Source organism: Marmota marmota, unplaced genomic scaffold, assembly GCF_001458135.2.
Source record: "Marmota marmota marmota unplaced genomic scaffold, marMar, whole genome shotgun sequence".
NCBI classification, from domain to species: domain Eukaryota; kingdom Metazoa; phylum Chordata; class Mammalia; order Rodentia; family Sciuridae; genus Marmota; species Marmota marmota.
The window spans coordinates 1,028,932-1,041,349 of NW_026000136.1; the positions used below are offsets into that span (position 1 = coordinate 1,028,932).

Sequence of the window (12,418 nt, forward strand, 5' to 3'; positions counted from 1 at the left end):
AGAGACATAACCCCTGGTTCAGGACACAGTAAAGACAAAGCAGCACACTAAGGATCCTCATATAACAGCGGAAAAGAGATCCGTTACAGCAGATGGGCAAATGTCAATACAGAAAGACAAGAAATACAAGAAAACAAGGAAATAAGCTGCCTCCAAAGGTCCATAAACCTCCAATAACTGAACTCATAGACATCACAGAAGTGGAAATGCTGGACAAAGAATATAAAAGGTTGAGGTTAAAATGATAAGTGAATTAAAAGAAGACCTAAGGAACGAACTATGGGAGAAAATACAGGAGAGAAAATAGCATTTCAGGGGCTGGGGCACTTGCCTAGCACATGTACGGCACTGGGTTTGATTCTCAGCACCACATATAAATAAATGAATAAAATGAAGGTCCATCAACAACTAAATTTTTTTAAAAGAATAGCATTTCAATAAAGAAAGAGATCCTGAAAAAGAACCAGAAATTCTGGAAAGGAAAAACTCAATTAACCAAATAAAAAAACCTCAGTGGAAAGTCTCACCAATAGATTAGATTAAGCATTGAGGTGGGAGCAGAGATCCAAGTTAATGACATTAATAATCTATTTAGTGAAAGAATAGCAGAAAAAAATTTCCAAACTTTGGGAACAAGATGGACATCCAGATACTGGAAGCATTTTAAACCACAATTAGACAAGACAAGCGAAGGAACTCCTCACAACACATTATAATTAAAATGCCAAAAATAAAGATAAAAAAAAAAATTTAAAGCCACGCCCCCTAAAACAAAACAAAAGACAGCAACAACCACAACAACAACAAAAAAGGGTTCACATTTAGAGAACTACCAATCAAAACAACATTGGATTCCTTAGCAGAAACTACCAGCTGGATATACCAGATTACAATATCCAATCATTCAAAATCAAAATGAAATAAAGATTTTTCAACATAAGCATAAGCTAAAGGAATTCATGACCATTAAGCCAGCATTGCAGAAGATCCTTAAAGGATTTTTACAAACATAAGAAGATACCAAGAGAGCCCAAGAAAGAATAAATCTCACTAGAAGAATAGATAAGCAACCAGGAGCAGGGTTGCATGCCTATAACCCCAGCTACAAGTTTGAGGCCAGCCTCAGCAACTTAGCAAGACCGTCTCAAAATACAAATATGTTTAAAAAACTGGGGATGTAAATCAGTGGTATAGCATCTCTGGGTTTTTAATCCCCAGTATTAGAGGTAAAAGAAAGAGATAAGCAACTGAGAATTTGTATTGAAACAAACATTAGAAATAAATTAAAATGACAGGAAATAATATACCTCTCTCTATAATAATGCTAAATGTAAATGGTTTTAATTCTTCAATTAAAAGACAGACTGGCAGACTGAATTTGTTTTTAAAAAGACCCAACTATATGTTGTCTGCAAGAAAAACATCTCACGGGCACAGTGGCACATGCCTGTAATCCTAGCTACTCAGAAGAATAAGGCAGGAAGACTGCAAGTTTGAGGTTAACCTCTGATCTCAAAAATAAAAAGGACTGAGGATGTAGCTCAGTGGTAAATTGCCCCTGGGTTCAATCCCCAGCACTACACACACACAAAAAAATCTTCTAGGTAAAGACATCTGTAGGCTGAAAGTGAAAGAATGGAAAATAATATTTCATGCAAATGGAAGCTGAAAGCAAGCAGTACTTACTTATTTACTTACTTATTTATTTATTGATGCTGGGGATTGAACCCAGGGCCTTGTGAATGCAAGGCAAGCACTGTACCAACTGAGATATATCCCCAGCCCTATTTATTTGTTTGTTTTTTTTTATTTTGAGACAGGGTCTCATGAAGTTGCTAAGGCTGGCCTTGAACTTGCAATCTTCCTGTCTCAGCCTCCCAAGTAGCTGCGATTACAGGCATGCGCCACTGTAACCAGCTAGTGAAGCCAGTTCTAAGAAAAAAGTTTATGTTTATAGCTAAGAGTGCTTCATAAAAATATCAGGTCGGTGTGGTGGCACATGCCTATAATCCCAGCAGCTCCGGATTCTGAGGCAGGAGGATTCTGAATTCAAAGTTAGCCTCTGTAATGGTGAGGCGCTACATAAAATACAAATGGGGCTGGCTCAGTGGTTGAGTGCCCCTGAGTTCAATCCCAAGTACCAAAAAAAACAAAAAATCAGAAAGTTTCCAAGGAAATAACTAATGATACATCTCAAGGTTTTATTTTTATTTTTTGTAGTACTGGGGATTGAACCCAGGGCCTTGTGCGTGCTAGGCAAGCACTCTACCAGCTGAGCTATATTCCCAGCCCCATATCTCAAGGTTTTAGAAGAACAATAAACCATTCCCAAAATCAGTAAAAGAAAAGAAATAATAAAGATCAGAGTTGAAATTAATGAAACTAAAAGAACAATAAAGAGGATCAATGAATCAGAGTTGGTTCTTTGAGAAGATAAATAAGATTGATAAACCCATGGCCAAACTAACCAAAACAGAGAGAAAATAGATACTCCAACATACATGACTAAAATCCAGAAGATCATTAGGGACTATTTCGAAAACTTACATTTCAATAAATTAGAAAATCTAGAAGAAATGGATAAATTTCTAGACAAATATTACCTACAAAACTGAAGTAAGAGGAGAGAGGAAACCTAAACAGACCAATAGCAAGCAATGTGATTGAAGCGGCACTAAAAAGTCTTCCAACAAAGAAAAGCCCAGGACCAGATGTATTCATAGCTGAGGTCTACTAGATCTTCGAAGAACTAATGCCAGTGCTCCTCAAATTATTCTAGGAAATAAAATGGAGGGAACACTTTCAAATTCATTCTATCAAGCCAGTACCATCCTGATACCAACAGCAGATAAAGACACATTGAGGAAAGAAATCTATGATGAACATAGATACAAAAATATTTAATAAAATATTACCAAATTGGATTTAAAAGCATCACAATGACTGTATACCATGATGAAGTTGAGTTCATTCCAGGGATGAATGGATGAAAGGATAGTTCAACACAAATAAACAAACACAAAATACCACATAAACAGAATCCAGGACAAAAATCACATGATCATCTCCTTGAATGCATTTGGAAGAACAAGAGACCCAGAATAACCAAAGCAATTCTGAGCAAGAAGAGCAACACAGAAGGCACCACAATACCCAACTTCAAATTATACTACAGAGCAAGAGTAACAAAATCAGCTTGGTACTGGAATAAAAATAGACATGTAGACCCACGGAACAGACTAGAAAACACAGAGAAAAACTCATCCAGCTACATTTATCTGATTCCTGACAAAGGTACTAGAAACTTATATTGGAAAAAAGACAGCCTCTTAAACACAAGGTGCTGGGAAAACAGGATACCTATATATAAAAGAATGAAAATAGATTCCTATCTCTCATTCTACACAAAGTCAACTCAAAATGGATCAAAGACCTAAGAGTAAGAATAGAAACTGCACAACTTTTAGAAGAGAATACAGTGGCAACACCCCCAGTGCAGGAGTAGGCAATGACTTCCTCAATAGGACTCTTATAGCTCAGAAAAGAACACCAAGAATCAATACATGGGCTGGTGTCAGATTAAACAGCAGTCTGCATAGTGAAGGAAACAATTAACAGCATAAAGAGAGAACCTATAGAAGGTTAGAAAAATCTTTGCTAACTACTCTTCCTTCAGCCAGAGGGTTAATATCTAGAATACATGAAGAACTGAAAACACTCCATGCCAGAAAAACCCAAAGTACACATTCAATAAATGGGCAATAAACTAAACAGATACTTCTCAAACTAAACTCAAATGGCCAACAATTATAGGAAGAAATGTTCAGCATTTCTAGCTGTCAGGGAAATGAAATCAAAACTACACTGAAGGGGCTGGGGTTGTGGCTCAGGGGTAGAGCTCTTGCCTAGCATGTTGGTAGAGTGCTTGACTCGGTTGTACAAGGCCCTGGGTTCAATCCCCAGCACCACAAAATAAAATAAAGGCATTGTGTCCACCTACAACAATAACAAAAATAAATGTTAAAAAAAAAAAAAAAAAAAAGACTCCATCTCATTCCTGTTAGAATAGCAATCATCAGAATACAAATAACAGTAAATGCCAGCAAGGATTTAGGGGGAAAAGGAACTTTTATATACTGTTGGTAGGAATGTAATTTAGTATAGCCACTATGGAAATCAGTATGGAGGCTCTTTAAGAGAGTGAATCTTATGTCCTTTTCACATGTGACACTGAAATATGTGAACTTTAAAAATTTGTAAATCTGAAATATATCTACGGTGACAAAATAAAGAAGCAATGTTAATAGAATATACTTACGGGTACGATCCCTGTTCCAAGCATGACAGGTGATTGGCTCTAGTAAAAACTGATGCAGGGACATTATTCTTAGTGTTTTCAGAGGATAGAAAGCTGCAACAAACAATAGAAATAAAGCACTTAAAATGGCAAGTGACCAATATTTTTAAGTTGCCTGAAGATCCTGAAATGTTTGGAGATAAATAAAATACTGTACTGTCATTTAAAAGACTCAAATCAATGTCACAAATTAATCACTTAAGAAGTACTATCACTGGGTGTGTGTATTCTCCTGTAATCCCAGCTACTTGGGAGGTTGAAGCAGGAGGATTGCAAGTGAGAAGCTAGCCTCAGTAACCTACAAACAAAAGTAAAAAAGGCAGGGGGTAGAGTTCAGTGGTAGAGCACCTCTGAGTTCAATCCCAACACCACAAATAAATAAATAGAACAAGCACTGCAATCCCCAATAGAGAATTTATTTTGCCAGGTGTGGGTGCAGGCCTATAATCCCAGAAGCTCAGGAGGCTGAGGCAGGAAGATGGTAAATTCAAAGCCAGCCTCAGCAACTTAGCCAGGCCCTAAGAAACTCAGAAAGACTTTATCTCTAAATAAAATATTTTTTTAAAGCGCTGGGGGCGGCTGGGGTTGTGGTTTAGCTGTAGAGCATTTGCCTAGCACAGGCTTGGCTCTGGGTTCAATCCTCAGCACAACATAAAATGAATAAATATATTAAAAGATATTATGCCCAACTACAACCAAAAAATTGAACCCCTGGGTTCAATCCCCAGTACAAAAAAAAAAAAAAAAAGAGAGAGAAAGAGAAAGGGAAGGAGGGAGAATGAGTCTAGAATTTATTCTGACAAGGTCATCAATGGGTTGTCAAACCATGGGTGAAAGACTTGGTACAGGATATTCACAAAGTCTCAAATGATCATTCCACACAGTAATTAATAGTTACAGAGGGGAAAACATGCCTTTATAATAAAGAAATATGGCAGTCACCATCTTAAACCAAGTGATTAAATTTCTTATCACAGATAGTGGAACAATCCAACCTGATCGGCCTCTTGAAGAGAGACAACGTGGAAGTACACATCATCATTTATAAATAGCAACTAATTTATCATCCCAACCAGACTACTTTTGAGAGCAAAAAGGGGCACTATTAATAATTATGATATGATAACAGGTCACAGGACTATCCCAGAGAAACCTGAGGCGTGGTCAACCCACCTTTGAAGTATTAATGCCAAACATATTTACTCTAAATCGAAACAAGATCCAGATCTAATTTTGGTTCACAAGAAATAAAGGGGTAAGAATTAGCTAAACAACAAAGGAAGAAATAAAACACCAGATGTGTGCCCTTCTATAGAATAACGGGCCTGGACTACAAAAAAGGCACCATGGGAGAGCAACTGTTCCACATTTTAAAAAGAACTATGAAAGCCAAATTCCATAAATGAAGTTGATTATAATCTTTATATTTTAAAATAACCTAAGACATACATTGTACAAGGAAATGTTGAATTTGAACTAGATATTACATAATAACATGGAATTATTTTTATTTTCCTAGCTTTGATAATTGTACTGCCATTAGGTAGGAATCCGTCTTAGCTTTTAGGAGATAAAGATATTGACATGTTTAGGGATGATACGTCATGATGTCTTCTGTAACTTCCCTCCCTCCCACCTCCTGTTCCTTCTTCCTTCCTCTCTTTCTTTTCTATCCTTCTTTCTTTTCTCTTTCTTCTGGGAATTGAATCCAGAGGCAACAGATTCCATCCTCCTGCCTCAGTCTCTCTAGCTGCTGGGACTACAGGTGTATGCCACAGCACTTAATTATTTTCGATTGTCTGGGCCTGAAAATATAGAAAATGTGAATGTGACAAACAACTATTACAACTGGTAAATCTAGGCAAATATTATGCAGGTGTTTGTGACATTACTCTTTAACATCTTACTATAACTAGATGAAAAGCAGAAATGTGAAAAATATCATTAAATTAAAAATCAAGGGCTGGGGTTGTGGGTCACTGGTAGAGCATTTGCCTCACATGTATGAAGCACTAGGTTTGATGCTCAGCATGACATAAAAATAAATAAAATAAATGTATTTTGTCCATCTGCAACTAAAAATATTTTTTAAAATCAAGTAAAATTCTCTACTTTATAGGTACCCAAATCTAGATCCATTAAAGAAGTAACCATTACCTCAAATTGGGGGAAATTTTCCAAAAAAGCAACCATCCTTCCCCTTTCCCCAGCTTTGGCATTTCTAAGAGGCACTCACTACAAACTGAAGTTTCAACACACTTAAGTCCTGTTGGCTCAGGTGGCACCTGAAATGTGAGGGAACAATTCTGACACCGTAGAAAACAAATGGAAGGAAAAAAAAAAAAGAGCCCCCAGAGGGTTGTGAATGAACAATAAAAGTTCAACTAGGAAAGGAGAAATGGTATTAGTGGAAAACAGAAGAAATATTTCCGCTAAAGGAAACTCAAAAAAAAAAAAAAAAAAGGCATCCTCAAATAAAAAGTACCTAGTATCTTAAACTGCCAGAGAAATATCAGTGCTTCACATTTTATTCCAAGAGTAAGATATTTAAGTCATTATTTTCTTTTACATGTCCTAGAAAGCAAATGGCAACTCATAAATAAAGAAAAAGCCTGTAATTGAAAATTTTAAAAAATTTAATGAATTCAACAGGCTGTTTGATTTGCTTTTTTAAAAATAAAAACTTTCAAGCCGTGCATGGTGGCATATGCCTCTAATCCCAGGGCTTGGGAGGCTGAGGCAGAAGGACTGTGAATTCAAAGCCAGCCTCAGCAACTTATCGAAGCCCTATCTCAAATTAAAAATTAAAAAGGGCTGGGAATGTGTCTTAGTAGTTAAATGCCCTTGGGTTCAATCCCTGGTACCAAAAAATAAAATAAAAACTTTCAGAGACTCACAGCATACTTTTCTCCTAGTCTCTTGATATCTGATGCTTACCCGAAATTCTTCTGTCACAACAGATTTTACTCAGAGCTACTCAAAATAACCCATCAACATGTCACAAATATCTCTTTAATTAAAAGTAGTTTAGAGCAAGATGGGGAGTAGGTGCCTATAGTCCCTGCTACATTGGAGGCTGAGGCAGGACTGTTTGGGCCTTGGAGTTAGAGACCAGCCTGGACAACAAAGGGAAACCTCATCTCAAAAATAAATAAATTAAGCCAATTTAATTTAAAAGCCAAATTTGACATTTTTGTTAACTGAAATAAAATTGGTCTGCAAACTAATAATTTAATGTGAATATCTATGTGTAATAAAAGCACATATTTCATGTAATCTGAAAAGGTACAGATACAAAGGCTTTTTCATTCTTCAAGTCAGTTTTATAAGCAAGATTAAAAAGAGGCCCTATCTCAAAATAAAAAATAAAAAGGGCTGGGGATGTGTCTTAGTAGTTAAGTGCCCCTGGGTTCAATCCCTGGTACCAAAAAATAAAAACAAAATAAAATAAAATAAGTAAGTAGGGCTGGGGTTGTGGCTTAGTGGAGCGCTTGCCTAGCACATGTAAGGCACTGGGTTCCATCCTCAGCATCACAAAAAAAATAAATAAAAGGTATTGTGTCCATCTTCAACTAAATATATATATATATATATATATATATATATATTTTTNAGATATATATATATATATATATATATATATAATTTTTTTAATACACACACACAATGGCATAATTACTTCTAAAATTGCATTTCTAATTTTGTTATATCACTCAAGTTCTATATTTGAACATATACCCAGACCTGTACTTCTTTTATAATCATGTGGCTATTTTACATCTGAAAGCCAAGTCAACATTTACATTTGTCAAATTTATAATGCAAGCTCTGGAGTTATGGCTCAGTGGTAGACTGCTCACCTATCACGTATAAGGTGCTGGGTTCGATCCTCAGCACCACATAAAAATAAATAAGAAAAATAAAGGTATTGTGTCCAACTAAAACTTAAAAAAATTAAAATAAATAAAGGCATTCTGTACAACTACAAAAAAATTTTTTTTAAATTTATATTGTAGCTAGTAAACATAGCCTGTATTTACCAAATTCAGTAAATGCAGGATAAATTCATAATAGTCTGAATTTTGTACCAAGAAAAACATATTTTCTGTTATAGGGTGAAAATTATTTCTAAACTGTGGTTAATATTTAAGTAAAATTTTTGTAGTAATAGGACCAGAGAGGAGAAAACAGAACAGATGGTGACATTAAATTTAGCAGGTTTCTACTTTCATTGTCCAGCATTGAGGGAGATAAAAATGATTTATGGCATATTATGATCCCAGGGACTCCCCAATTCTTTTCTTTACCTATCACTTCGAGCAGAATAATTCTGATAGATGGTTAGCCATGGGCTCTGGAGTCAGGGGGGCTTGGATTTGAATCCTTGCTTTGATACAATACTAATAAGACACTCTTTGAATCTAATTTATTTCATATGTAAAGCAGATCTACTATTGACATCCCAAGGCTATTGGCAGGAGGGTGAAATGAGATAACATGGGAAAGCATGCAGTGCAGAGTCCAGCCCATACTACAACTGTTTTAGTTGTTGCTAAGCTGGTTGCCTTTCTTCCTTTGATTGGAGGCTTTTGAACCATCCTTAAAAAGTACCCTTGGAGCTTGGTAAGTTAACATGCTATAAATTCTTGCCTTGCTCCAGGTGAGGCTTTAAAATAGTCATCAGTGAGAATTTCAGTTCCTTGTTTAGGGTCAGTTTTCAAGATTGTGATTCATCTAGTTTCTAATTGCTCTCATTACCCAACCCAGGAATATCAGCTACTCCAACAAGGTCACCACACCTTCCCAACGATTGGCAGGCCCCAATTCCAGTCTCACCATGCAGGACTTGTGTCAGTAGAGAATTAGATAACTAGATCAAAATTATTTCCACTCTCCCTCCAAAGCAGCAATTTTAATTTTCCAAGATGATTCCTCCTCCTCTAATTTTGAGAGACAGATGAATTCCAGAAGGCCCCTAAATACCACCTGGTAGGAACAGCCAATGATACCCACTCTCTAATAGGGTAAACAGACCCTCCTGAATGATAACCTCTCCTTCATGTTAAGATGGATGAAAACCCAGGCCTACCAAAACCAAAAAAGGTAGATTAAATTGGTAAAAGTGGGTAGAACTAAGATAATTTCAGTAATTTAGACAAATGAGTTAAAATGGAAGACTCCAAAGGCACAGTATTATAAAACAGATGGTTTTATAATTAAAGATTCTAAAGCACAAGTATTATGTGCCTACTATGTTCCCAACGGTGTTGCAAGCACCAGGACGGGGCCAAAAATATAAATAAATCAGACACCATTCTGTTCCTCAAGTCTGGGTAGGGTGTGGGAGTAGGAGAGGAAAGAAAGACATAGAATGCCCAGAAACAGTAATAACAGCTAATATTTATTGAACACCTATTCCGAGCCAGAAACTATTCTAAGCGATTTACGCAAATAAACTCACTTGATTCTCAGAAAAAAAAAAAAAAAACTAAGAATTGTCTCATTGCAGATGAGCAAAGAGAAGCAATCTTCCCAGGATCACCCAACAAAGTGGTGGTGTCTGGGCAGGAACTGCGGCGTCCCTACATAAGGGGTTCCACCAAGAGAATAGGAGCACATAGAAAGGTGCAATTTTGACTTGCGGGAGATTCCTGCAAGGGAAATCTTAAGAACTCTGAGGGAAGACGCTCCTCGAGTTGGGGTAGGTCCTGGAATAACTAAAGGACTGAAGGCTGCCCTGGATAGGAGGCAAATATTCCAGGGGCGCCTTCTGCGGGCAGGGACTTATTGTAGATTCTAAAGAAAGAGGTGAATGGTGCCTCCTGACGACCCTTTAGGAGGAGAGCATCCCGTTTAACTCAATTTTACAGACTCTGCTAGATGCCCACAGGAGAGGTGCAAACAGGGCCCTGGGGACTCCAGAGATCCGAGGTGGCCCAGAGCTAGAAAATCGCGAGAAGCGATCGATCTGTATGTGCGGGGGGACGCCAGGGGCTCAGAGGTGCTCCGGGAGAACAGGGGTTCCGTGCCCACTCCGAGGCCCGGGCAGGGAGACCCGGCCGCCCCCAAGCCTCGGCTCCCCGCGGCCTAAGCCCCCGGCTCCCCGCCGCCGCGGGTCCCAAACAGGTGCGAGATTAGGACAATGGAGTCAACAGGGTCAGACGTTCGCCCCTGCTGCTCCTTACCTGGGGTCGGGGCGGTCCGGAGGGGCTCGGAGCGGAGAATTCGCGGACTCTGGTCAGTCGACGCGAACAGGCTCCGGCGGGCGCGGGCGGAGGACCGAGGCCCAGAGGGAGCGGCTGACAGATTCCGGAAATGACCACTGCGCCTGCGCAGCGCGACCGCGCGGGCGTCCTGCGCACGCGCACAGACTCGGCGTGCACCGAGGGGCGGGGCCAGGGAGGGGGCCACGGCTGGGTGTCGGAGCTGGTTCGCTGCCCCCGCAGCCTCGGAGCTTTGAAAAAGCTGGAAGGTGCGGGCTGAGCAGAGTGGGGCGGCTCACTCCTCACCTCGAAAAGTTTTCTCAGAATAATGGACCAAGGTGTGGCGCCTTGGCCGCTTCACAGGCGCTTTTGTCAGGACAGGAATTACCGAGGCTTGGGGTCGTTCGAGCTGTGTGGACCTGAGGAATGATTGTTTTTGTCCCTTTAGAAAGTCCGGGTCAGAGCCCGTGGGAACCTCTTCCACCGAGGAACCTCCTCGACCCTTCCTCAGTCAGGACCCCTTGTGTCCTGCTCCCAACATGGCGCCACGGCGAAAAAGAGTTGTGGGGAACTTGGCAGCTCTCCCGAAGCACGTGGAGACAGGGTGCTTGCCGTGCAGATGCAGCTTCTAAGAACCATCGCAGACCCCAGGACCCCACTTCCAACCAGTCCTTGAACCCATAGAGATTCTGGAGCAGCACCCCCATCCCACTGCAGGTCACTAACTTAGTGCTTGTTTCATTCTCTCGGTTTACATGTTTGACCCCCAACGCTTGATGGTAAGGTGATGTTCACAAAAGTGAATTTATCAGACTCCCAATTTCAGATCCATGCTGTGTTCTTTTGATTTAATTAATTCAGCTGTTCATGGAGCTCTAAAGCAGGAAGACACTGGTTTTACTTTGTGGCATGGTCAAAAAAGTCTTTGATCATGGGGGAGCAAACAGATTGGAAGGATCATTGTAAATTAACCGCCCCCGAGAGACAACTTGGCAAAAGGAAAGTCAGCATTCATGGAAAGCAAGAATTCCTAGGTCTGGGGCTGTAGCTCAGTGGCAAAGCACTTGCCTAGCATCCCTGAGGCATTGGGTTCCATCCTTAGCACCACATAACAATTAACAAAATAAAGGCATTCTGTCCATCCACAACTACAAAAAAATAAATAAATAAAAAAGAAAGCAAGGATTCCTTTAATCCCTCAGTATGTAGAGTTGGTACCCAGAGTCGAAACAACACCTGCATATTATTTAGAGCCCTCCACCTCTTTGCGAAGAACAGTTCCTGCTTTGAAGGAATTTATAACCTGGGAAGATGAGAATGACAGACAAATTAGTACCAGACTCTGATCAGTGACAAAAAAGGAAAGAATCTAACTCCAGAAAAAATAATGGGCTTTCATTATCAATCGCTGGTTCTATCTTTTGAATATTTTGCATTTTAGCCTAAAAGCTTACCATTTATGAATTTCAAAGCGGAATTCCCCTACCCCCAACTGGGGATTGAACCCCAGGGTACTCTACCACTGAGCTACATCCCCAGCCGTTTTTAGTTTTTGTTTTGAAACAAGGTCTCACTAAATTGCCCAGGCAGGCCTAGAACTTGTGATCCTCCTGCCTAAAGATGACAGGTGTATGCCACTGTCCCCAGCCAGAAATCAGAATTCTTAACTTAAATGATATCTTTAACCACCTTATTTTTGAAACTGAGGAAACAAGACCAGATAATTTTTTTAAATATTTTTTTTAGTTGTAGATGGACACAATATCTTTATTTTATTTATTTATTTTTATATGGTGCTGAGGATTGAACCCAGTGCTTCATAACTGCAAGGCAAGCACTCTGCCACTGAGCCACAATC

At 39.3% G+C, this 12,418-nt stretch overlaps 1 protein-coding gene across 1 annotated transcript in view; it reads right to left on the reverse strand.

Annotated features, from left to right (window-relative positions):
• The window catches only part of Arpc1a (actin related protein 2/3 complex subunit 1A), a 33,128-nt gene extending 22,428 nt beyond the window's left edge, over positions 1-10,700 (reverse strand). The window contains exons 1-2 of the mRNA XM_015501978.2: positions 10,543-10,700; positions 4,319-4,411 (exon numbers count right to left, since the gene is read on the reverse strand). Of these exons, the coding sequence (XP_015357464.1) occupies positions 4,319-4,382 (64 nt within the window). The 5' untranslated portion in view covers positions 4,383-4,411; positions 10,543-10,700. The remainder of the gene's footprint in view (positions 1-4,318; positions 4,412-10,542) is intronic.
• Positions 10,701-12,418: the final 1,718 nt, after the last annotated feature.